This window comes from Callithrix jacchus, chromosome 16, assembly GCF_049354715.1.
Source record: "Callithrix jacchus isolate 240 chromosome 16, calJac240_pri, whole genome shotgun sequence".
NCBI lineage: Eukaryota > Metazoa > Chordata > Mammalia > Primates > Cebidae > Callithrix > Callithrix jacchus.
Window position 1 is genome coordinate 98547771 of NC_133517.1, and position 25250 is coordinate 98573020.

Consider the following 25250-nt stretch of genomic DNA (forward strand, 5'->3'; position numbering starts at 1 on the left):
AAAGTAACACAATCTATTTAGTATTTTGCTTTTTAGCAACTGTACAACTACTTACAATCTGGCTGATAGAAAAATACTTAAGAGTGGTTGTACCAGGCTTGGCTGGTTCCCCTCCCCGACACCCCATGGCATTCCCACTCACTCCAGTTGGTAGAGCTCAACTGTCACTCTCCAGGTTGAAAATACACAAGAATCACTTTCCCAGCCTCCCTTGCTGGTAGAACCCAGTCCCAGCCAATGGTATCTGAGATGAAAGGATGGGGGCAGGGCAGGGGGGGATTCCGAAAAAGGCTTTCCTCCCTCAATGGACAAGACCAGTACCTCAGGATGGTAGAGCAGAAAGATGGAAGTGACAGCATAATAGAACCACATAGAGATGCATTCCTCTGGAGACAGCAGATACTTATCATTTAAGCCACTTCTATTTGGATATTGTTACTTGCATCGTAAAGTATGTGAAGAGAAAGAAACATTAATAAAGTCATCAATATATTAATGTGATGTTATAGAAAACTTATCAGTCCAGGCATGGAGGCTCACACCTATAATCCCACCACTTTGGAAAGCTGAGGTGGGACAACTGTTTGAGGCCAGGAGTTCTGGACCAGCCTAGGAAAAATAGCAAGACCCTGTCCTACAAAAAATAGAAAAATATTAGCTGGGGCTGGGTGTGGTGGCTCACACCTATAATCCTAGCACTTTGGGAAGCCAAGACAGGAGGATTTCTGGAGGTCAGGAGCTTGAGGCCCACCTGGTCAACATGATGAAACTCTGTCTCTACCAAAAATAGAAAAATTAGCTGGGCATGGTGGTGTGCATGTGTAGGCCCAGCTACTCAGGTGGGAGAATCGGTTGAACCCAGGAGGCGCAAGTTGCTGTGAGCTGAGATTGTGCCACTGCACTCCAGCCTGGGCAACGGAGCGAGACTCTATCTCAAAAAAAAAAAAAATTAGCTGGGGCATGGTACCTATAGTCCCAACTACTCAGGAGGCTGAGATGGGAGGATTCCTTGGGCCCAAGAATATGAGGCTGCAGTGAGCCAAGATCACACCACTGCACTCCAGCCTGGAAAACAGAGTGAGACTCTGTCTCAAAAAATAAAATAAAATGCAATATAACAAATAGAGACCTTTTTCCTTCAGATATTTATTTGAAGTAAATCAGCCTCTTACAATTGGGAATAATTGGCTGGGTGTGGTGGCTCACACCTGTAATCCCAGCACTTTGGGAGGCCAAGGCAGTTGGATCATGAGGTCAAGAGATTGAGACCATCCTGGTCAACATGGTGAAATCCCGTCTCTACTAAAAAAAAAAAAATATACAAAAATTAGCTGGGCATGGTGGCACGTGCCTGTAGTCCCAGCTACTTGGGAGGCTGAGGCAGGAGAATTGCCTGAACCCAGGAGGCGGAGGTTGCGCTGAGTGGAGATCACGCCATTGCACTCCAGCCTGGGTAACAAGAGTGAAACTCTGTCTCAAAAAAAAAAGGGAATAATTAACTACAATTGTTAGGTGTTCACTGAACATCTTGAGGGCTTAAGCCAGAAACTACTCACTTTCTGAGACATGTCTTGTTTTTTCTGTATCAGAAATGACTTTTTCTCATTTTCTTCTCTCATTTGCAAATTTCCCCTAAGAAACACTGTAAACTCTCCCTGTCCCCTTCTAGGCAGTATTTCTCTTTCCTTGAAGGTCCCTCTTTCACGAAGTCATGGAAGTCAAAGCACATTATCTAAGAAAAACCTCAGCATTGTGTAAACAAAAGAAGGCAAATATCAGACTTAGGGCAACGGTACAGAAACCTCATCTTCTTAAAGTGACAAATACCTTACAGATCATTTGTGGTCATACATTAGAATTTGAATACAGGTAAAACTAGAACATCTGGTTAGAGTTCTTAAGATTAATAACAATATTTATCTCTCATCCTAAATGCACAGATATCCAGTAGCTGGCAGCTTCCCAGGAATTCTGCTGGGTCCCATCTAGCAGAAAACTCAATCCAGTCATCACACATTGGGGTCCTGCAGCTCCCACGGTGGATTCCTTCCTCATTCAAGGATATTTATTAAGGATCTATCAAGCACTGGCGCTGAAATTTAATTGCTCGCATTTGATTCTCCTATTGCTGACACTGTTTGGGGGAACTTATGACCTTTTCATATGCAATCGATTTTTAAAATATCGGTAAGAAACACTACATATGTGATAGAGAACTGGAATTGCCACGGAGAGATGGGAGATGGTAGCTGCTTTGGGTTAGTCAGTGTCTCCTTTCTCTTCCATTGACTTGGACATACGTTTACATCGGAGACGATGTGATTCTGGCCCCGATAGGCGCGGGCACCCGTTGCAGGCTGCCGTGGGGATTGCCCCCTGGACAGTGCGGTCCGGAAAATGCAGACACAGGCCCGGCGGGAGGAGGGTGCTACGCGACCTCCGGGATCCCCGCGGACACCCGGCGCGGGAGGAGGAGACGAGGCCGCGCCGGGCCGGGTCACAAGCACCTGCGGCCGCGCGGGGGCGGGAGCCAGGTGGCCTCGTCGCGCCCGCCTCACCCGGCCACCGAGCAGGAAGTCGCTGCGGCGCGGCCCTGGCTCAGCCTCGGGGCGGTGCAGCGGGGAGGGGAGGCGGCCGCAGCCCGAGCCGGAGCCCGAGCGCAGGGAAGGAGACCTCATGGCAGCGTTGGCTCCCGCGGGCCCCGGGGACGCCGCCTCGTCAGCCCTGGACGAGCTGTCCCTGAACTTCACGTACGGGGCGCCGGGCCCCGGCAACGGCTCCCTGTCGGGCGCCTGGTACGGCAGGAACCAGGTAAGGGCCGCCCCGTGCGGACACGGCCAGGGCGGCTGGCTCCGGGAGCCTCTGCGCCTCGGCGGCTCTCCGGCCAACTCTCAGGAAGACACCCGGGCTCTCCGCGTGGGAAGAGCTGACAGACGGTGTCTCCTGCGTTGCCCTAAGTCCCCTTCATCTGGGGGTCCGGGGGTCCCAGTCTTCCCCTCCCCGGCAGCCGGCACTGGGAGTGCGCGCCAGGTCCCCAGCCTTGACCTCAGCCACCCGTTCCCGGGCCTCCAGATCCCGATCCCGCCTCCCCAGCCTGCGTCCGCCCTCTTCTCCCGGAAGAAATCCAGGAATGTGGGGGCGATTCTCCACTCATTTCACCCCAGGATCCTGTTACAGATTTTTCTGGTTTGTTTTTGTTGTTGTTGTTGTTTTTAAGCGACACCCCCGTCGTCAGAAGCAGAAAACGCATTAAGGGCAACCTAATGTCACCTCGCTCAGATGCCCTGCGTGTGTCCCTGGGTGTCTCAGCACAGCTCTTCCATTTCCGTGCGAGGAACACATTTTCTCAGGTTGCATTTGCAGGACTCTCATTCTTTCCCACTGCCCTTCGGGAAAACATTGTTAACCTAAACAATGCCAGTTTACGCTAGAAATATACATTTAACAAAATCAAAGGGACTTGGAGCCGCCCATTTATTTCTGGCTTGGTTTGAGATGAGGGAAAGCTCTGGCCAGCCCTTCCTCTAGCAGCATTCATATTGCAACTGAGTTTTATCACGGTGGATTCCAGGCTTCCTCCTGTTTTTATTAAATGTGTTTTGTTCTTGTTCTGTAACAAAACCATGGATACTTTTATTTTTGCAACAATATAATCAGAAAATATTTGTTGCTGTTGTTATAAATCGGAGACTTTAACCAATTATCAAAGATCTAGATTCCTTTTATGCCTGAAGTGTTTTAAATGTTAATTTCTGAATGCAGAAGACAATATATTTGTATAAAGAATAAATAAGATAAATAAGTATGTCCACTTTATTAGTTTTCAAGAGGAGAGAGTATTGCTTTAAGTCTATTTCATCATAAAAAATATAAAAATAGGAAAAAAAAAATGAGGGGACCCAGAGCCTCTTGATCAGTGTTTGTAATCCATCCCCATTACTCCTTTCTTCTACCCATAGGAATTACAAAGAAAAGCATCATTTTTATGGGAACTTCTTTGAGTGTATTATATTATTCTTATATTAGAAGCATTCCCAATACAAGTTTAAGAATGAGTTATCTATCCCCTCTTGGTAGAAAAAAATGAGAGGGTTAGTAGATGTGATCATCCTAAAACAGAACAACATTGTTTTCACAGTGGAAACCTCTGTAGTCATTAGTTTTCTTTGACATTTCCTGGAATTCTTGATTGTCTTGGCTCTCTGATATCCAAACACAGATTATCATGTGACATAAATGGAAGGCAAGTAAATATTGTTTGCAAGGCTTAATTTGCCTTTGACAGTGTGTATTTGCACAGGTTAGAGGGGATGTATCCAGAATGTGCTAATTGAAATTACTGAGCTGACATCTAAACTTTGCTGGTTTGAGATAAGACTGTATCAAGTTTTCCCATTATTATGTAAATTTAGGCACCCTTATAAGATGGTGGTATTTTGTCTTTTTGGTAATGCATTTGTAGTTAAGCAAAAGTAAAAGTTAATTTGTTAAAGGTTCACTTGAAAAGCATTTTATTGAGTGCTTCTAGTATTAATTGAGTCAAATTTTTCTTGTCTTTTTTGACACTGAATAGAAATGGCTCAAAATGGGTGTGGCTCCGGAAAAACACAGTGTGAGATATAAATGTGTCACTCTCACAATCAAAATTAATGTTGGTTGCTAGCTAGCCACAGTTTAACACGATGCTTATCGCTTGCTTCCATTGGTTTTATCACAACTAAAATATTTGCACAGCGTTGGCTGATAGCCTAGTTCTCTGTCCCTTTCAAAGTGATTATCATCAAATCTGATCAAGTAACCTTACTACGTAGAAAAAGACACACTTCCCTGGAATGCTTTCATGTAATAGATGAATGTTTAACAGTGGCCACTTAGAGTCAAAGGTGTGAGTGCTTTTGGAGGAAGAAATCTCAAAAGTGGGGACGATGTCTTAGGAGCAGGGAGGTGAGGTCTTTGCCCTTGCGCCGTTCAGATGCTGCATGCTTGGTGAAAAGCCTGGAATACAAAAGTATAGAAGTGGGAGTTCTGCCTGGTAAAGAAAGGGTACTTTATGTTGGAGCCACAAGTTTTCAGTAGAGAAGGATAATGTTCCCAAGATGTTTATTGAGCTCCATGCTATGCACAAAGCACTGTGGGGATATTCAATACAGTGCAAGACCCAAACTCTTCCTTCCATGAATATTATTAGGTGTTTGGGAAAATGAGCTATGTAGGCAATGCCAAAACAAGGCAGTATGTTGTAAGTGTCATGTGAGTGATACAAAGTCCTATGGAAATTCAGAGCAAGGGGGTATTTGGCTGGGCCATCAGGGATGTTTTGTGGAGAGGTGGTATTTGAACTGGACAGTTAGGGATAGACAGGGTTTCAGTGATAGGCATGCACAGTGTAGGGTGCTACAGGAAAGGAAAAAGCTCAGGGACCCAGGAGCAGCCCTCATGGCCTGGACGGGTGCCTTTCTGAATATTTTCCTTCCTAGAATACAATTCAGCCATCATTCTGGTCGCGGTGGAAGATGGAGACTGACTATAAGGCGGAAATATGGTTTGGGGTCTTGAATATAGTCATGGGTTGCCTTGAAGGACTGGTGACAATGTTCGGACTTTATCTTGTAGATGGTGGGGAGCCATTAAAGATTTTTTTGAGCAGGAGTTCAGGAATCAAAAGGAATGAAGTAAAAGAAATTTAAATTAAGGCTAGCAGGATTCAGAGCTTTGAAACTGGCCAGGTGTGGACTAAATCTAGCCTATAGATATGTCTTGTTTGACCACCAGAGAGGCTTTAAAGTGTTCAGTACATTGCCAACATTTAAAAATGAGAAGATTAAATATAAAACTTCAAGTTTCCATAATCTCTTTAAATATAGGAGTTCTAGCAACGCTGGGCCTTTTCCCCCATGTGATTGCTGAGCTGGAGCTCATGTTTAAAGCAAGCTGGCTCCCTGCTGTGGCTCCCTTGGTTCTCTTTTCTTTTACCTACTGACCCCCAAATGCATTAAAAAAATTTTTTTAATGTTTATGGATACATAATAGTCATACATGCTTATGGGGTCCATGTGAAGTTTCAAAACATAAGCATTTAATTTGTGCTAGAGGCTGTCACCTGTGCTGCTAACTAGCATACTTGGGCAAGTCACTTAAGTTCTCTGGATGTCAGTTTCCTTATTGGTAAAATTAGAGTTGGAGCAAAAAAAAGATCTCCAGCCTCCCTCATGCTATGCAGTTGGATAAATAAGGGCCAAACCAGCAAGGTTGCAGAGGGAATGGACAGAAGAGGGAAAATGTGGGAACTAATTGAGAAGGAGGATTTTGTTGTTGGTCCTTATTGTTAAATGTCTAAATTCACAAGGACATGGTCAGAAAGATTGATTCTGCATAGGGTGAGATAAAACTTCAGGATTTTTTTATGCCCTTTCTTTGAACTTTAGATTTTCAATTGCTCAGATTTTAAAGTCAACATATTTAAGGGAAAATTGATACAACTTGGCAGGGAGGAGGACAGAGAAGAGACTGACATTTGTTATGCATTTACTATGGGACACTTTATAGCTGTTATCTCATTTGAGCCCCCTCAGCCGCGTAAGGTATGTATTATCCTCACTGCTCATGTAAGGAAACGTGTGTTAAATAACTTGCCCCAAGATCTTACAGCAAGTGGGTTTAACTGCAAAGCTATTTTGATTCCATGCCTGAAGGCCACTGCTCGAAACTAAGGCTTGAAAACAATGTGGTAAGAGTCCACGCGAGGGGAAAATGAATAAGGCTTCTCTTTCTGTACTTGAGAAAAATCGTGCTGAGTTTTTATATTGCCCTTTTATTAATTTTGCTTTGGTATGGTCTCTTTTCTGCTGGTAGCTGCATATGACTATCTCGTAAAGAACAGAGCAAAACTTCCAAATAATCAAAGGGCTGAGTAGAGGTTGCTTTCTGGTCCTTTCTATTTCCTTCCTAAGAAAAATTCTTTTTCTATTTTGTTTTGTTTATACCTGATGTTGTTTCCTTCCTTATGAATCCAATGTGACATTTTTCCTTTATCAGATTTTCTAGGAGATGTATGTATAAGGCAGAAAAAAGCCAGATGTGGTAGCTCGTGCCTATAGACCCAGCTTCTCAGGAGGCTGAGACAGGAGGATCTCTTGAGCCCAGGATTCAAGACCAGCCTGGGCAACATAGCACATGATGCTGTCTCAAAAACAACAACAAAAAACCAGAAGAAGGAAGAGGGAGGAAGAAACAGATTACCTCAAAGCAACTGTTCAAAACTTTTGTAAATCAATAAATAAGTCCCCTGGCCCTTTTTAGAGGAACCGAGTTTTAATAAACTTGCATATGCGGCAGACCAGATATTTGCATTTAAATCTACCTGATATCCTCCTTATGGCTTGTGAGTCATACTACGTAGTTACAATATTCACATTGATGCAATCAACTGAATCCAGGCTATGGGAAACTTTGCCAGTTTATAGCATACATGACCTGGTTTCTTAAAAAATCATTTTTATGAGGAAAAAAGGGGGAAAATGGATGGATAGATGGACGACCTGTAGATTAAAATAGACCTAAAAAAGACAGCAGAAAAAGACACCATTTCCTATAATGTTTAGGGGCACACGCTTGGGTGATAAAGCTATAAGAAAAAGCAAGAAAGTGATGCCACAAAGTCAGGCCAGTGATTCCTCTGGGAAAGGGAGATGTTGTGATGGAAGGAGGAAAAAGGAGGGCTTGGGTGGGAACCCAATTTCTATTCTTGATCCGGATATTTTCCTTGTGATAATTTATTCATCAAAATAATTATCTTCACAGTCATCTATATAATTTTTAAAACCTTAAAAAACATTACTTGCATTGCTATGACTATTCAACTTGCATGCTTCACCTAGGTAGCATGGGAAATGGTATGTCATATTCATTTTGTTAGCTTATGAGAATTATTTAAACAATTTCTTTTTCCAATGTCGATGATGGTTCACACTGACATTTGAGAATTTACCCTGGAAAAGCTGACATCCCAAAGCTATCCTTTTTGTTCCTATATTGTGCTATTTTAAAAGCTCAGCCTCTTTACTAGATGTGTTGCCAAGTTTCTCAATTTTTCTATTTCTTGGCTTCTCTATATAAATGGAAATAATAACGATACATATGTACCTTATAGAGTTGTTACAGGCACAAAATAAGATAATGCACATCAAATGGTTAGCAAAATGCCAGACACATAGCAAGTACCCAATAAACACTAGTTATTATTATGTTGCAATCAACCTATATTATAGGAAATGTCATAAAAATATATATCTAATGATCAGTAATTTTTGGACTTAGCTCATTGCAAATGGAAATAAGAAAAATCATGTCAGTTATTTGATGTAGCTTTGCTTTCTTTAAACCATAACCACTATTTCTCTGCATCTGGTGCCTTCCTCACTTTCTTTGATGTCTGCCTCCCTTTCAGTCACATTTTGGAACACTTCCTAATGAGAGTCATTTACTATTTGGAGCACTTGATATCTCGAAGTACTAAGGCAGAGATTCTTCCCAAGTCTTCAGCCACTTTCCAGACTTCCCGGTTGGAAATGTGGGATGTGTAGCATTGGGAACAGCTGATAGAGGTGTTTGATGGCAGTAGTGTCCTCATATTTCATAGACCCTGACTGTAGTTCAACCAACAGGACCACCACCCCAACCTAGGAAAGCTCATTTAGTGTTAACATGACTTTGGGCCATTTATTTTAGCTTATTTTTTCCTGAAAGACCAGTATTCCTCTATTCCATTTATACCTTCTTCCCCATCCCATGTTCCAATAGACTTACATTTTACATAAAGTCAAATCTCTTTGCCCAGTCTGTCATGGCCCACCAAAGTGTCCTAACTGCATGAAGCCTGGCAGATAGCATCTACTTCACTTTCCCAGCCCTTGGTCACTCTCAACATGTTGTTTTGTTTTGGTTTGGTTTTGGCTTTGGTTTTTGAGACAGAGTCTTACTCTGTCACACAGGCTGGGGTGCAGTTGTATGATCTCAGCTTACTGCAACCTCTGTCTCCTGGGTTCAAGTGATTCTCACACCTCAGCCTCCTAAGTAGCTGGGTCTACAGGCGTGCACCACAACACACAGCTACTTTTTATATTTTTAGTAGAGATGGGGTTTCACCATGGCCAGGCTGGTCTCAAACTCCTGACCTCAGGTGATCCGCCCACCTCAGACTCCCAAAGTACTGGGATTACAGGTGGGATTACAGGGCTGTGCCTGGCCCCAACATGGTATCTTGCCATCTTTGGCACATATCAGGAGGTGCTGACTGATCCCTAAGGTAAATATAGGCTGATACATATTTAATTATGAGCTCCATGCCTCACTGAAGATTGTGTTTGCCCCAACATGACTTCTTCAGAGACCCACCCTGAGCTTGGCAGGTCATACCAGGTCTGCATAAAATGAATGTCTGGCTGCTTGCCTGTGGCCTCAGCACTGGTTCCCTCAATCACCTTAGTCTTTTTGGTGCTGTTATAACAATATACCACAGACTGGGTAATTTATAAACAATAGAAGTTTAATTGGCTCATGGTTCTGGACCTGAGAAGTCAAACGTCTAGGGGCTGCATCTGGTGAGGGCCTTCTTGCTGTGTCATAGCATGAGGGAAGGCATCACATGGTGAAGGAATGTGCAAAAGAAAGCAAGAGGGGGCCAAACTTCTTTTATAAGAAACCTACCCCAGAAACAAAGACATTAATCCGATCATGAAGGCAGAGCCCTCATGACCTAATCACCTCATAAAGGTCACACCCTTCAATACTGTTACATTGGGGATTAGGTTTCCAACACATAAACTTTGGGGGACACATTTAAACTATTTCATCACCCAACCCCACTTCACCTTCTTTACAGCTCTCAAATTGTTTCCTCCTCTAGGAACTTGGACCATTGGGCTGATTTCTTTGGCTTGCAAGAGGAGTCAGTCTCTCTTCTGGTCTTTGAACTTGGCTTCCCTACCATGAATGTTTTGTAAGTTAAGAGGCTTTAGGTTGTAAGTTACAAAAAAACAAACAAACAAACAACAAAAAAAAACGAAAAGCTAACTAACTTTAGCTGACTTACATAAGAAAAGAAAGTAATCCATTTGGATGATATAAAAGGCGAGAAGAACTCTGGGTTCAGGCAAGCCTTCACCCTAGGGCTTTAATGATACGCGAATGCTCAGTTTCTCACTGTCATTTCCATTTTTGTTCTTCAGGGCTGTTGGTTCCACTTGTAGCAGGCTCGTCCCTCTAGGGTACATACTTCCTTTCACACCGGGGAAGAAGGAGTGTGACTTTCTCAACCACTAATGAAAAAACATGGGCTTTAGTCTGATTGGATGAGGTTAAGGCCATGTCCTGTCTCATACCAGTCACCAAGGCTGGAGTTACTGGGCTTCATGTTCCCAAAGCACGTGGGCATCCTTGGGAAGGACTGGACACCCACCTGAAATAGGGCTCCTGTAACCAAGAGAAAAGGGCCCGACAGCAATTGCCCCCCAGGTGGATTCAGGTCCTTCCCCTACGGATTTTTGTCTTCATGGGACACTCTTGGGCTAACACCATTCCCAGCTCACAGAGGACCTTTCATTTCTGTGTTCTGGCTCACACAAGAAGCCCCCTAGAATAACTCACTCTGCCATGTCATTGCTGATGGGACCTGAACAATAATCTCCTTAGAAGCTTAGATTATAGGTTTAGTTTCTGAAACGTTTTCAAAAGCATCAACCCTAAGCAGTGACTATTTCCAAGTTCTAAATGTATCTCCCCCTACCCCCAAGGAATTCTAGAAAGGCCTCTATTCATTCCTATTGATAGAAAAATTAAAGGAAATAAATGGCAAAGCAGTGTCCTCTGCTGGGTCTCTATCTTTCTTCTATTTGCTTGGCAAGTTCTTATGAACAAAGGCCTCTTTAGCAGATGAGAATCTCCTACAAGTTTAGTTTACTTAGGTGACCTAGATGATGGTGTACAAATACAATGCTGTAGAATCCTGGGGTCGTGTTAGCATTGTGAACATCTCATTCAAGTCTGAGTGAAATCCTGTGAATTCTGGGGGTCTTTATTTCCTCTTCAGCTCTGGACTTTCAGGGCTCTGATTGTTCCAGGCCTGTTTGGGGGGTGTCTGCACTGCGTTCCCTCTTATCATAGCCCACATTAGGCTGGGTCAGTGAATCAATGAGGGCCAAAAATGCAACCAACATTCCATTCAAGAAAAACCATAAGCAGAGAATCCTTCTCTATAAGGCAGTGTTAACAAAGAAGTCAGAAAACATGCACTAAGACCTCAAAAAGTAGCTGTATTTTTTGTGATATACATTGTGTGTGTGTGTGTGTGTGTGTGTGTGTGTGTGTGTGTGTGTGAGAGAGAGAGAGAGAGAGAGAGAGAGAGAGAGAGAGAGAGAATGCCTTAGAAATATTTGAAAAGGCTGGGCGTAGTGGCTCATGCCTGTAATCCTAGCACTTTGGGAAGCCAAGGCAGGTGGATTACGAGGTCAAGAGATCGAGACCATCCTGACCAACATGGCGAAACCCCGTCCCTACTAAAAATACAAAAATTATCTGAGTGTGGTGGTGCATGTCTGTACTCCCAGCAACTTGGGAAGCTGAGGCAGGAGAATCTCTTGAACCTGGGAGATGGAGGTTGCAGTGAGCTGAGGTAGTGGTACTATACTCCAGCCTGGCAACAGAGTGAGACTCTTTCTCAAAAAAAAAAAAAAAAAAGGAAGAGAAAAAAACGAAAAGATACTTGAAAAATATTTGAAAGAGTAGTTAGAAGTCACTCTCCTTATATAACCTGATGAGTTACTTACATTAAACTTCCAGTACTAACATGGTACTGTTTCGGGATTGTAAATAAGAGAGCCAAAGCAGAAGAGGAAACATTGTGACATACATTTGAATATGGCTCCTGGAGTTACAGTGGTAGCAGGGGTAGTTCTTTGTGAGCGAGATTCGACACAAATAACAATTGTGATCGGTGAATCCTGTGGGTGTCATATGAGCATTGATCACGAGGTATGTTGGGACCCGGCTGCTGTGCTAGTGGGATGTGAGGCTTTTGCCAGGAATAGGGGGCTTGGGCATGAGGAAATAAGACTGGCTGTGAGCTTTGGCCCCTGAGAGGTTGTGAAGAGCCTAAGTCATAATGTCTAAGGGTTATAGCAAACTTGAACTTGATTCTTGCCTTGATTTCAGAAAGGTCTAATCTGTTGGGTGGCGAGGGCCTCAGGAGTGTCTGTCAGAGATCAGTCAGTGAGTGGCAACGTCATGACAGTCCCTCCCCATATCAAGATAGAAACTCACCCAGTGGCTGATGCCTGATATAGGCTATAGCGTTTAGTCTTTGGGGAAAGCTGTTGGAGTTCAAGGTAGGCATTGCTCCCAAATAGAGTGTGCACTCCGGAAACCCAGGCAGGGGTGGGGTAGAGTGTTGCAGCTGACAGCTCACAGCATCCAGCTTTTGCAGAGGAAGCCTTGTTCCAAACCTGGGCTGGGCCTGAAAAAGGTGGCCTGCAATCCTGCCTCTTTGGAAACAAAGGATTATGGGTTGTTAGAACTATTATAAGAAACGTGCTTGTAAAATATGAAAGTTGTAAGGCCCTATATTGACCTGGACACAGACAATAGAATTCTTTGTGTTCAGCATGTCTGTCTTTGTTTCAAAAATTTCCTCCCCCGTATTATACAGGATTAAGCTGTTTTGTACTAGAACCAAGTTTAAGACTTCCCTAACTGGAATCTCACCTTTTCTTGACTATTGTTGCTCTCCATTTACCAAACTGTTAAAAGCTCTCAAAGGGCGTGCTATTAAATGTATTGCTTTTTCCATAAATTTGCTCTGCTGAGACTTAAATTTCTCAGAAATGAAAAATCCTCATGGCTTTTTAGTAAAACTTAGGTTTATTTTTAATGTAATTTTGTTTTTAAAAATAAAGCATGTACAATGATATAAATAAATGTGTTCCCTAGTAAAAGACAAATGTAATAGTTCTTAATTGCATGGAAAGGCAATATGTTGGGGTTTTCTGCCTAGGCTTTAAGGTTGATTAAAAATTGGCATGGAACAGCTTGTAGAATAGCAACGATATACTGTGTTATGTAACTCTGAGCTTATATGTTGGCTTTTAAATAACCCGATTTGGCCTTGGTGTCGTAGACGTTCTCAGAATTGGAACACAATAACCCAATAGCATGCAATAACCAAGATAACAAATTAAAAATCTGTTCCTGACTGAAAATTTCACTTTCTTCTTTTTCACTTATGGGATTATAGTTTTAACTCGGGTTGTGTTAGTATTGCAGACAACTCAATTATCTACAAGAATGAAGGAGATTAGTGGTAAAAATAGCACAACCCACCCAGTAATCTAAAAAGCATTACCGTATTTCAGGTTGTCTCCAATGTTTGCTGGTATGAATACTGTTTCTTTTTTCTTTTCTTTTTTGTTTTTGTTTTTAGAGATAGTCTCGCTCTGTTGCCCAGGCCAGAGTGCAGTGGTGCAATCATAGCTCACTGCAGCCTCAAACTCCTGGGCTGAAATGATCTTCCCACCTCAGCCTCCCAAGTAGCCAGGACTACAGGTGCATGCCAGCACGCCCGGCTAGTATTATTTCTTTAGGGCCCTGTTATAATTATCCTCATTGCCACTACTTCCTGCATGAACTCCTAGATCTATCTCCTGCTTGGTCTTCCTGTTCTCTGGTCTCCTTGCCACTCCATCCTTCACACTGCAGCTAGGATGAGTCTTCCAAAAGCCAAATCTGGACTTAGCCTTCTCTAGTTTATGTCTTTGTGTGCTTTGAAGTCTTGGTGTCTTGGCACCGCCTACAGATCCATGGCACAAATGTCTCCTGTTTGCCTTTCCAGTCCTTTGCTTTCAGGCCCTCAGGGTGCCTTGTTTGCTGCAGCTTGGGCCCCTGCACCTTCCCTGCTCTTTGCCAGAATGCCCTAACCTGGTGAGATATCACCCTGAGAGGCTTCTCTAACTCCCTCCCTGGGGTAAGCCGAACGAAGACTCTCCCCTCCCAAAAAAAAAGACATCTGCATCTAGATCCCAAAGGCTTCTTCGAAGTTACCTTGCATGGCAAAAAGAGGACTTTGCAGATGTGATTCAAGTAAGGATCTTGAGATGGGGAGAGTATCCTGGCTTTCCCGGCGGGTCCTAAATGCCATCACATGTATCTTTACAAAAGTGAAGCATAAGGAGATCTGAGGCAGATGAGTAGAGGCAATGTGATCACAGAAGCAGAGCCTGGGGTGATGCAGCCACGAGCCAAGGAAGCCAGCAGCCACCAAGGCTGCACGAGGCAAAGCATGGGTTCTCCTCTGGAGCCTCCAGAGGAAGCTCGGCTCTCCTGACTCCTTGATTGCAGCCCAGCAAAGCTGATTTTGGACTGCCAGCCTCCAGAACTGTGAGAGAAGAGATTGTGTTATGTTAAGCCACAATGTTTTGTGGTAATGTGGTACAACAGTCACAGCAAACAAGTATAGTCCCTACCCACAAGGCAGATTTGTACTCTGTCTTCTCTGTTCCCTGGGGTTCTAATAGAGCAGAGCACACCTCTATTAGAGACTGAACAGGCTGTGCTCTGCTTGTTAGTGGCTGCTTTCTCTGCTTCTCAGATTCCCTTTTTACATTTTTTTTTTTTTCATTTTTGTGGGTGCCTAGTAGGTATGTATATTTATGGGGGACGTGAGATGTTTTGATACAGGCATGCAATGTATAATAATCACATCATGGAGAATGGGGTATCCATCCCCTCAAGCATATATCCTTTGTGTTACAAACAATCCAATTATACTCTTTTAGTTATTTTAAGATGTACATTTATTACTGGCTGTAGTCACCCTGTTGTGCTATCAACTAGTTGGTCTTACTCATTCTATCTGTTTTTTTGTACCCATTAACCATCCCCACCTCACCACCCGCTACCCCAGTACCCTTCCCAGCCTCTGGTAACCATCCTTCTACTCCTTCTGAGCTTCTTAGGGGTACTTTGCATCCTTGATTCCCAACATCAGGCCTAACATTTAGCAGTTGCTGAATGAATACTAAATGGATGAACGACTGAATGGACAACATCTAATGTGAGCTTGTCTGTCCCCTACATCTCTCCTCTTTCTCTCTGATCACTTTCATTTCATGTCCTTTCCCTCTACATAGTGTGTTTTTCTCAAGCAGTGCCTACATGTGGTTTTCAATTGCACAATGGTTTTATTTTTCTCCTTAACATCTTTTCTGGGTTCTGCCAGCTTCCTTTTCATTTCTTCTCTTGTTATCATCTCTTCTTAACTATATATTTTTAATAAATTCCTCTTCTCCTTAATTTCACTGAGCCTGCAAAGGAAGGTTGTATTTAAAATTTTTTAGCTTGGAAAAATTTTAAACCTATAGAAAAGTAAAAAAGAGAAGTACAATAAACACCATATGTCCCTCACCTGGAGATTCACCAAACATTGTGAAATATTTGGGTTTTTTTTCTCTCTCTCAATACATATATAAAGGGTAATGGACTATTTGAAAGTCAGTGGCACATGTTATAAATCTTTACCCCTAAATATTTAAAGATGTATCTCTAAGAGTATGGATGTCTTCCTGGACTGTCCTAACTGTCCTGGAGGCTTAGCATGTGCCTATCTGTCTGCTGGGTACAAATGCAAAACAACCCCAGCTCATTCCTAAGAGTTTACTGTGAGATGGTGTGAGCTGAACACCCATGTCTCAGATGTGTCCCCTGATGAGTGCAGGTTCTTATGGTCATTTCTGCAGTGATTAGTTGATCTAAGTCACTCAACCTGTACTATTGCTGATACAAGACACCAGTGTGTATCATTTCCAGTCATGCATGTTTTATTGCCAGGAACAAGATGTAGCATTCCAGTTGTGAGGTGCATACAACCATTACTGTGTTCAAAATGAGCTCAGAATCTATGGTGCTTTCGTGCACTGTACTAGCTTCCACTGGGATCTGATTTTGAATTTATATTTTGAAGACAGAGCCAGGTTGAGTTCAAAGCCAGAGCTGGGACAGATGACCAATTCCACACACCCCTGTATTGCCATATCCCGTCTCCATACAGACAAATCACTGCTCTCAGTCCGCAGTGGATTACAGGTCAATAACACAATACTACAGGTCAATTTGAAATGTATAAAGAACATTCTGGCACAAAAACGTAGGACAAAAAATTGTTGTTCCAAATAAAATTAAAATATCTTAACACTTATCAGTGCTGTTATTTTGAGCTTCATTCTATATAAGTTGTATGCTGTGGCTGCCCCCATCTATTTGCCAAGACATGCTGGAAAAGCCAGAAATTATGCTACAGTGGTGACAACAGCGGGCACTACAGACCTTAATTAAGGGCATCTTCCTGTGTCTCTGGCTTCTACTTGTAACTACATTATTAAGATGTAGAACACTCTTTCCTCCTATCTATTGTCATTGCTTTCTTTCATTTGTACTGAGCAACAGAAACAAATTCTGCTAATTAAAAACTTCTGGTGCATTGACATCGACTAGCCAGAGGGTTACCTATTGCATTCTACAGACAAACAGTGATTCAGACTTGACCTGGGTGCCTTGGGCTCACAATTTGGCTGCTATCTAGCTGTGTGATTTTGTATAAGTCATCTTCCTTCTCTGGCCCTGTTCTCTTCCCTGACTAGTCTCCAGATCAGTAAAAGGACTGGGAAGTGGGGGGAACAGAAGAAAGAGAAAACAAGAAAAAGAGATTTAAGCTTCCATAGATTCTAAAATGTTGGAAAAAGACATAATGTGCTGATAAGTAATGATGTAAACTAGACATTTTTAATCTAATGTAATGGAAAGTTTCTAAGGGCCTGCTCAATGTATGCAAATGATACTTCTGATTGCAGGAGTTTGTAGTCATTAAAGCACATTTGCCAGAGCCTCTAATTGGAAGCAATATTTAGTAATGGTTACCTCTAGTTACTGTATGTCTTTAAAGGGAATCAAACCACCTTCTTTTAAAAGCACTGCAAATTTGAAGCTTTCCTCCCCAATAATTAGGGCAATTAATGAGGATTTACTATGTTACTACCATTCACAGGAATGTTTTAAATAAATTTAATAAGCATGCAATCAACCTTGAATAATTGGACAAAATTTCGGAAAAAAATATAGAATAAGATGTATCGGTTTATACAGAGTATTATCAGGAAACTATTTCTGACAGTTGCTTTATACCTACATATTTCTTGTTTTTTTAGCATCATACAAATCTACTAGATTTTAAAAGTCAGCAAGCAGCTTTTGCCTACACTCTTAATTGTCGAAATCTGAACTCTGGGACAGTTTGCTCTTACGGAAACTGGAGGTTTGGTATATTCAAATCTCGGTTATTATAAAATAGTTACTCACTGTGATCCTTCTAGGGCCAAAGGTCAAAATTTCCTATTTCTAGACAATTATATTTGATCTGATAGTTCAGTTCAAATGATATTTAATAAACAATGTCTCTGTGCTAGGTCTATACTAGTCATTACGATTTAAAAGATGAGTCGATGTGTAAGTCACAGCTCTGCCTTCAGGGAGCTTATAGTCTAGAGAAGAAATGGGCTTATAAAAATTAATTGCATTACTGTATATGTCCTGATAGAAATATATAAGACTCAGTTCAGAAGAGAGAAGTCAGGAAAAGTAAACCAGAAGATAGTTCCAAGAAAGTTACCCAGAATTCAGTACAAAGAGATAAAGAGTTGGAAAATATAGGAGCGATCTTAGGAAACAAGGGGTTAGAAAGAAAAGACCTCGTGTATGAGTAAGAGGAATTCCATATGGAGAAGAGAGAGAGAACAAAGGATAGATAACATTTAAAGGGGTAATGGTGGAGAGCTTAACACAACTAATGAAGACGTGAATCCTCAAACAGAGAAAGCATGAGTCCCAAACAAAACATAATTCACATATACAGAATTGTATATGCAAAAAAAAAACCGTGACAAAGAAAATCTTAAAAGCATTCTGAGAAAAATGACAAATTAGACTAACAGCCTACTTCCCAACAACGAGAGCCTGAAGTCAATAGAATGATATCATCAAAGTGCTGAGTGAAATTACCGTCAGCCTATACTCTATACTCAAGTGGAAAAATGGAGATATTTACAGAGTGACAGAGCATTTGTAATTCAAAGAATTTTATTGAAAGAGCTACTAAAATTTTCTTTAGAAAGAAGGACACTGAAGCCAGAAGAAAAAATAAGATGCAAGAACATAATATCCAAAACATGAAAACAACCCAAATATCTATCAACTGATGAATGGATAAATGAAATGTAGTGTGTTCATGCAATGGAATATTATATAGACATAAAAAGAAATAATACATGCTATATAGGTGATCCATACTGATACATGCTACAATGTGATGAGCCTTGAAAACATTATGCTAAGTAAAAAAAAAAGACGTAAAAGGCCACGTACTATATGAGTCCATTAATATAAAATGTCCAGAATAGGCAACTTCATACAGTCAGAATGTAGGTTGATGGCTGCCATGGACTGTGGGGAGGAGGGAATGGGAAATGACTGCTAATGGCTATGCATTTTCTTTTTGGGATGATGAAAATATTCTTTTTTGTTTTTTGAGATGGAGTCTCACTATGTTGCCCAGGCTGGAGTGCAGTGGTGCGACCTCGGCTCACTGCAACCTCTGCCTCCTGGGTTCAAGCGACTCTCCCATCTCAACCTCCCGAGTAGCTGGGACTACAGATATGTGCCACCATGCCCAGCTGATTTTGTACTTTTTGTTAATAGTAGAGATGGAGTTTTATCATGTTGGCCAGGGTGGTCTGGAACTCCTGACCTCAAATGATCTGCACACCACAGCCTCCCAAAGTGCTGCAATTACAGTCATGAGCCACTGTGTCCGGCCAGGTGATGAAAATATTCTGAAATTAGATAGTGGTGATGGCTGCACAACTATGTGAGTATATTAAAAACTATTGAACTGTACACTTTAAAAGGCTGAACATTATGGAATGTAAATTATATCTCAGTAAAGCTGTTATTTAAAATAAGAACAGTGGTGAACCAGAAATGGATAAACATGGGCTGGGTATAGTGGCTCACGCCTGTAATCCCAGCACTTTGGGAGGCCAAAGCGGGCAGATCACTTCAGGTCAGGAGTTTGAGATCAGCCTGGCTAACATGCTGAACCCCCCATCTCTACTAAAAATACAGAAATTAGCCGGGCATGGTGGCTTGCACCAGTTAGTTCCAGCTATTCAGGAGGCTGAGGTAGGAGAATCACTTGAGCCTGGGAGATGGAGGTTGCAGTGAGCCGAGATCGTACTACTGCACTCCAGCCTGGGCAACAGAGTGAGACTCTCTTTCAAAAAAAAAGAAAAGGAAGAAAGGAAGAAAAAGGAAGGAAGGAAGGAAGGAAGGAAGGAAGGAAGGAAGGAAGGAAGGAAGGAAGGAAGGAAGGAAGGAAGGAGGGAGGGAGGGAAGGAAGGAAGGAAAGAGAAAGAGAAATGGATAAATATGGACAAATAAGGCAAGTATTGACTATATAGAACAATAATGATGACTAGGAACTCTTATTTATTCCTAGTGGAAATGCATGGTATAGCCCCTTTGGAAGACAGTTTGGCAGTTTCTTACAAAACTAAACATTCTCTTACCAGGCAATTCAGCAACCTTAGTACTTACCCACAGGTGTTCAAAACTTATGTCTGCACAAAACCCTGCACATAGATGTTTATAGCAGCTTTATACATAATTGCTGAAATTTGGAAGCAACCAAGGTGTCCTTTAGTAGCTGAACAGATAAACAAACTGTGGTACATGCAGATAATGAAATATTACGAAGCCATACTAAGACATAGAGGAAGCTTAAATGCATATTACTAAGTGAAAGAAGTGAATCTGAAAAGGCTAAATACTATATGATTCCAATTGTATAACATTTTAGAAAAGGCAAAACTATGAGACAGTAAGAAGATCAGTAGTTGCTATGGTTTGTGAGTAGAAAGGGATGAATAGGCGAGCACAGAGGATTTTTAGTGCCGTGAAACTATTCTGTATAAGATAATGGTGGATTCTTGTCATTGTACATTTACCAAAAGCCATAGAGTATAAAAAACTAACAGTGAACCCTACTGTAAACTATGAACTTTGGGTGGTGATGATGTTTCAGTGTAGACTCATGAAATGTAACAAATGCATCACTCTCCATTGGTGAGGGGTGAGGTTAATATGGGGAGGGCTGTGCATGTGTGGAAGCAGGAAGGAAATGGGAAATCTGTATCTTCCTCTCAATTTAGCTGTGAACTTAAAACTGATCTAAAAAATAATACTGGTTAACAGTAATAGCAATCATGACCATTTTGAGGATATAAATAAATACAGGGTAGAGTTGATACACTAGTCAACCACATGTAAGATCGGACAGAAGAAAGATTGTAGTTAAAACAAATGGAAGCTTTATAATGCTCAGGAGGTTGGGGATATTGATTAGCTGTAGAATTTATGCCAAGAATGCAGATAAATTAGTGGAGCAACTGGATCACTCATGTATTGCTTGTGGGAAAGTAAAATTGTACAACTCTGAAAAATAGTTTGGCAGTTCCTTTCAGAACTAAAAATGGACTTACCACACACCCAGCAATTACACTTTTGGGCATTTATCCCAGAAAATGAAGACTTATTTTCATGTAGAATTTGTACACGAATGTTCTTAGAAGCTTTATTCAAAACAGCCCCAAACTGGAAACTACTCAAAAGTCATTCGATGAGTGAATAATTAAACAAACTGTGGCATATCCATATCATGGAATACTACTCAGCAATTAGAAGGAATGACCCAACAACTTAGATGAGCCTCAGGGAAATTATGCTTAGTGAAAAAAAGCAATTTCAAAAGTACACATACTTCTAGATTCCATGTACATAACATTATTTTTTAAATAACATAGAGATGGAAAATGAATTGGATTGTGGTGGCTGGGGGTTAGGAATGAGGAAGAAAGGAGGATGTATCTATAAAGGGCTAATACAAGGGAGTCTTATGGTGATGGTACAGATGAGTATTGTGATTGTGGTGGTGGTTACACACACACACACACACACACACACAAATGGGTGCATATGTAATTAGTGAAATCTAAATAAGGTATTTACCAATGTCAACTTCTTGTTTTTGATATTTTACTGTAGTTGTGTAAGACATAAACATTTGGGAAGGGCAGTTAGAGGAAATGTGCATAGGAACCCCTATACATTTATTTGCAACCTACTATGAATCCATAATTATTTCAAAATTAAAGGTTTTAAAAAATAGCAGTACTATTTTTATTATTAGAGCTCTAACTAAAATGAAACGACAGAAATGTTGAAAGTAAAGTGATGGAGGAAGAGGAAATATCAAAAGAAAGTGATTATATTAATATCAGATAAAATAGACTTTAAAACAAACACATTATTGAGATTAAAAGAGACATAATGATAAAAGGAACAATTAACTGAGAAGATAAAATAATCCTGAACTTGTATACACCTAATAGTATAGCCTTAAAATATATAATAAGAAATGCAGCAGATTTAAAAGGAAAAAATGTCTATATTTGTGGTAGAATTTTAATATATCTCACTTGGCAATTGATAGACAAAGTGGTGCAAAATTTAGTAATATTATTGAAGATTTGAGCAATGTATTAATGGAGATGGATGGACGGATAGGTGGTTGGGTGGATGGATGGATGGATGGATGGATAGATGGATGGATGGATAGATGGATGGATAGATATGGATGGATAGGTGGTTGGGTGGTTGGGTGGATGGATGGATGGATGGATGGATAGATGGATGGATGGATGGATGGATAGATATGGACGGATAGGTGGTTGGGTGGTTGGGTGGGTGGATGGATGGATGGATGGATAGATGGATGGATAGATATGGACGGATAGGTGGTTGGGTGGTTGGGTGGATGGATGGATGGATGGATGGGTAGATGGATGGATAGATATGGATGGATAGGTGGTTGGGTGGTTGGGTGGATGGATGGATGGATGGATGGGTAGATGGATGGATGGATGGATGGATAGATATGGACGGATAGGTGGTTGGGTGGTTGGGTGGGTGGATGGATGGATGGATGGATAGATGGATGGATGGATAGATGGATGGATGGATAGATGGATGGATAGATATGGACGGATAGGTGGTTGGGTGGTTGGGTGGATGGATGGATGGATGGATGGGTAGATGGATGGATAGATGGATGGATGGATAGATAGAATATGTAGAATATATATACAATGTTAACGACTAAATACTTTCTTTTCAAGCATACATGGAACACTTATAAAACTTGACCATATATTACCTAGTCACAAGACAAATTTTGATTTATACCATGTATTAGGTCATAAAGCAAATGTTGATTCACATGCAGCACATTTCTGACTCTAACTTAACAAAATTAGAAATTATTAAAGTGATAACCAACTACCATCCTTATTTAGAAATTTTTTCAGAAAACACACTTCTGAATAATATTGAGGCTCAGATGAAAATCATGAGATAATGAGAAACTATTTAGAACCAAATGACAATGACTATCTATGTCAAAAATATACATAAAGCTGAAATAGACAGTGTACTTAGAGGGAAATGTATAGGGGTACTTTCATATATTAATAGATAAGAAGAAAGAGAAAAAGCTAATAAGTTAAGAGTCCAAATGAACAAGATGAAAAAGGAAAAATTGAGTTAACAAAATAAAGATAATAAAAATCTAAGAAAGAAATATATTTATTAAATATATCAACCAAAGAAAATTGCTTATCTCTGGGAGGAAGAAGAGACTGAGATAATAATAGCCACATTTATAGTATTTTGTTTCTTTAGACAATATCTACATTACATATGGTGTTTTTAAAAGTATTTTACTTTCAATGTTATCGAAATGTCATTCACATACCATATCATTCACTCATTTAAAGTGTGCAGTTTGTTGGCTTTTAGCATATCACAAAGTTAGACAACTATCACCACAATTAATTTTAGAATATTTTATCACCTCTAAAAGAAACCCCCTCTTTCAAGATAGTGCTGCTTGAGAAAAAAAAAAAGAAACTCACTCACCCTTTAGCTGTCCTCCCCAAGCCCCTCATTCATCCCAGCCCTAAGAAAACCCCCGATTTATTTTCTGTCTCTACAGATTTCTTATTCTGGACATTGAATATTCATAGAATCATATTTTGTGATCTTTTGTTACTGTATTCTTCCACTTTGCATAAACTTTTCAAAGTTCATCTAGGTTGTAGCATGTATCAGTACTTCACTCCCTTTTATGGCTGAATAATCTTCCATTATATAAAATACATCACCTTTGTTTATTCATCCATCGGCCAATAGTCATTTGGTCATTTCCATTTGGAGGCACTAGGAATAATGGTGCTGTGGACATTTGCGTACACGTTTTTATGTGGACATAGGTTTTATTTCTCTTGGATCATTTCTCCTCTGTAATGATAGCCTTTTCCTTTTTTTTTTTTTTTTTTTTTTGAGACGGAGTTTCGCTCTTGTTACCCAGGCTGGAGTGCAATGGCGCGATCTCGGCTCACCGCAACCTCCGCCTCCTGGGTTCAGGCAATTCTCCTGCCTCAGCCTCCTGAGTAGCTGGGATTACAGGCACGCGCCACCATGCCCAGCTGATTTTTTGTATTTTTAGTAGAGACGGGGTTTCACCATGTTGACCAGGATGGTCTCGATCACTTGACCTCGTGATCCACCCGCCTCGGCCTCCCAAAGAATGATAGCCTTTTCATGGACACTTTCAATCCTTAGTTTATCCCAGATATCACTGTGGAGTTTTGTAGTAAGAGTCAATATCACAATGATATTGAGAATTATTGAAATATTCCTGGAAAAAGTCAGCGTTTCCTTGGTTTTCAGACATCATAAGTTTATGACTCAATTTCAAGTGTTTTTTTGATTCTATAGAATTGTATAGTGTGTGGGATAAGATGGCACACACTATGATGCTTTTTCTAAATTTAAGAACAAATGGATTAATTGTATTGAAACTGTTTCTTAATATACTACATTAACTGGTAATAATATTTTAAATAGGCCATTTCTAATAGTCTAAAATATTTATGCATAATCAAGTGAAATAAACAAGTTAACTGGTGTTCAATAAATCTCCCTTCCTTTTTCCACACCTCAGTCCATGATTATACATTTAACTGCTATTTTTTTGCAGCACAGTCTTATCCAATTCCATTATTGGGGATGCAAAGATGAAGAAGGAATAAAAAGAGGACAAAACTTCTGCTCTTGATGATCTTCATTTAGCCAGAGGGAAGTAAGAAGAGAGTTAACATCAATCATGAGGTCCTAGAAGGAAGATAAGCTCTGAAGTCAAATAGACCTGGGATCTAGCACTAAGGGTGGAAATTTAGAAGGTAACTTAAACCTCTCAGGTTCAGCTTGCTCATCTACAGCAAGTGAATACAAATCACTGCTTCTCACTGAGAGAGGACAACATAGGAGCAGAATTATTGTCTAAGAGCAGCTGAAAGGTTGTGAAGAGAAAGCTAACTTAGGTCTGTAACTCTAGAGACAGGAAGAGCTCGTGAATGCAATCTGCGGCAAAAGGATGAAAGCTCCCTAGAGAAACTTCCTGAGGTCTTCAGCAGCAAAATGACTAGAGGCCCACTTAGTTGGTAATGATTTCTCCATCACTGCAGGGATTCAGGCAAAAACCAATCTCTAAATACCAAAAAGAACATTGGGAAAAAATCACATATCAGATATAAGGGTTCTTAATTGTTCTTCCCAGATACATTTCAGGGAACTGTGAATATTAACAACAACAACAAAAAAAAACCCTACATCTTTATTTGCACTAACCTCTGACTGAAATTTGCCAGTTCCTTCTATAATGAATGTCGACAAGAAACTAAAGTGGTATTAACAGCAGTTGTAGCTGTGTCACTAATAGAAGTCATGCTCCTTTTACTTCATATCACAGTTGTTGCAGATGTCTTGAATACAGGCACACCTCACTCATTTTGTTGAACTTTGCTTTATTACACTTCACAGATATTGTGTTTTTCACAAATTAAAGGTTCATGGCAACCTTGCATTGAGTAAGTCTATTGGCGACATTTTACCAACAGCATGTGCTTACTCTGTGTCTCTAAGTCACATTTTGGTAATTCTCACATTATTTCAAATTTGTCATTATCATCATTATTTTG

At 40.8% G+C, this 25250-nt stretch overlaps 1 protein-coding gene across 3 annotated transcripts in view; it reads left to right on the forward strand.

Moving 5' to 3' along the window:
• The first annotated feature begins 2606 nt into the window (after positions 1–2606).
• The window catches only part of NIPAL2 (NIPA like domain containing 2), a 101461-nt gene continuing 78817 nt past the window's right edge, over positions 2607–25250 (forward strand). For all 3 annotated transcript variants that reach the window (XM_035277617.3, XM_035277619.3, XM_035277618.3), the window contains exon 1: positions 2607–2811. In XM_035277617.3, coding sequence (XP_035133508.2) covers positions 2677–2811 — 135 coding nt within the window. In that variant the 5' untranslated portion in view covers positions 2607–2676. The remainder of the gene's footprint in view (positions 2812–25250) is intronic.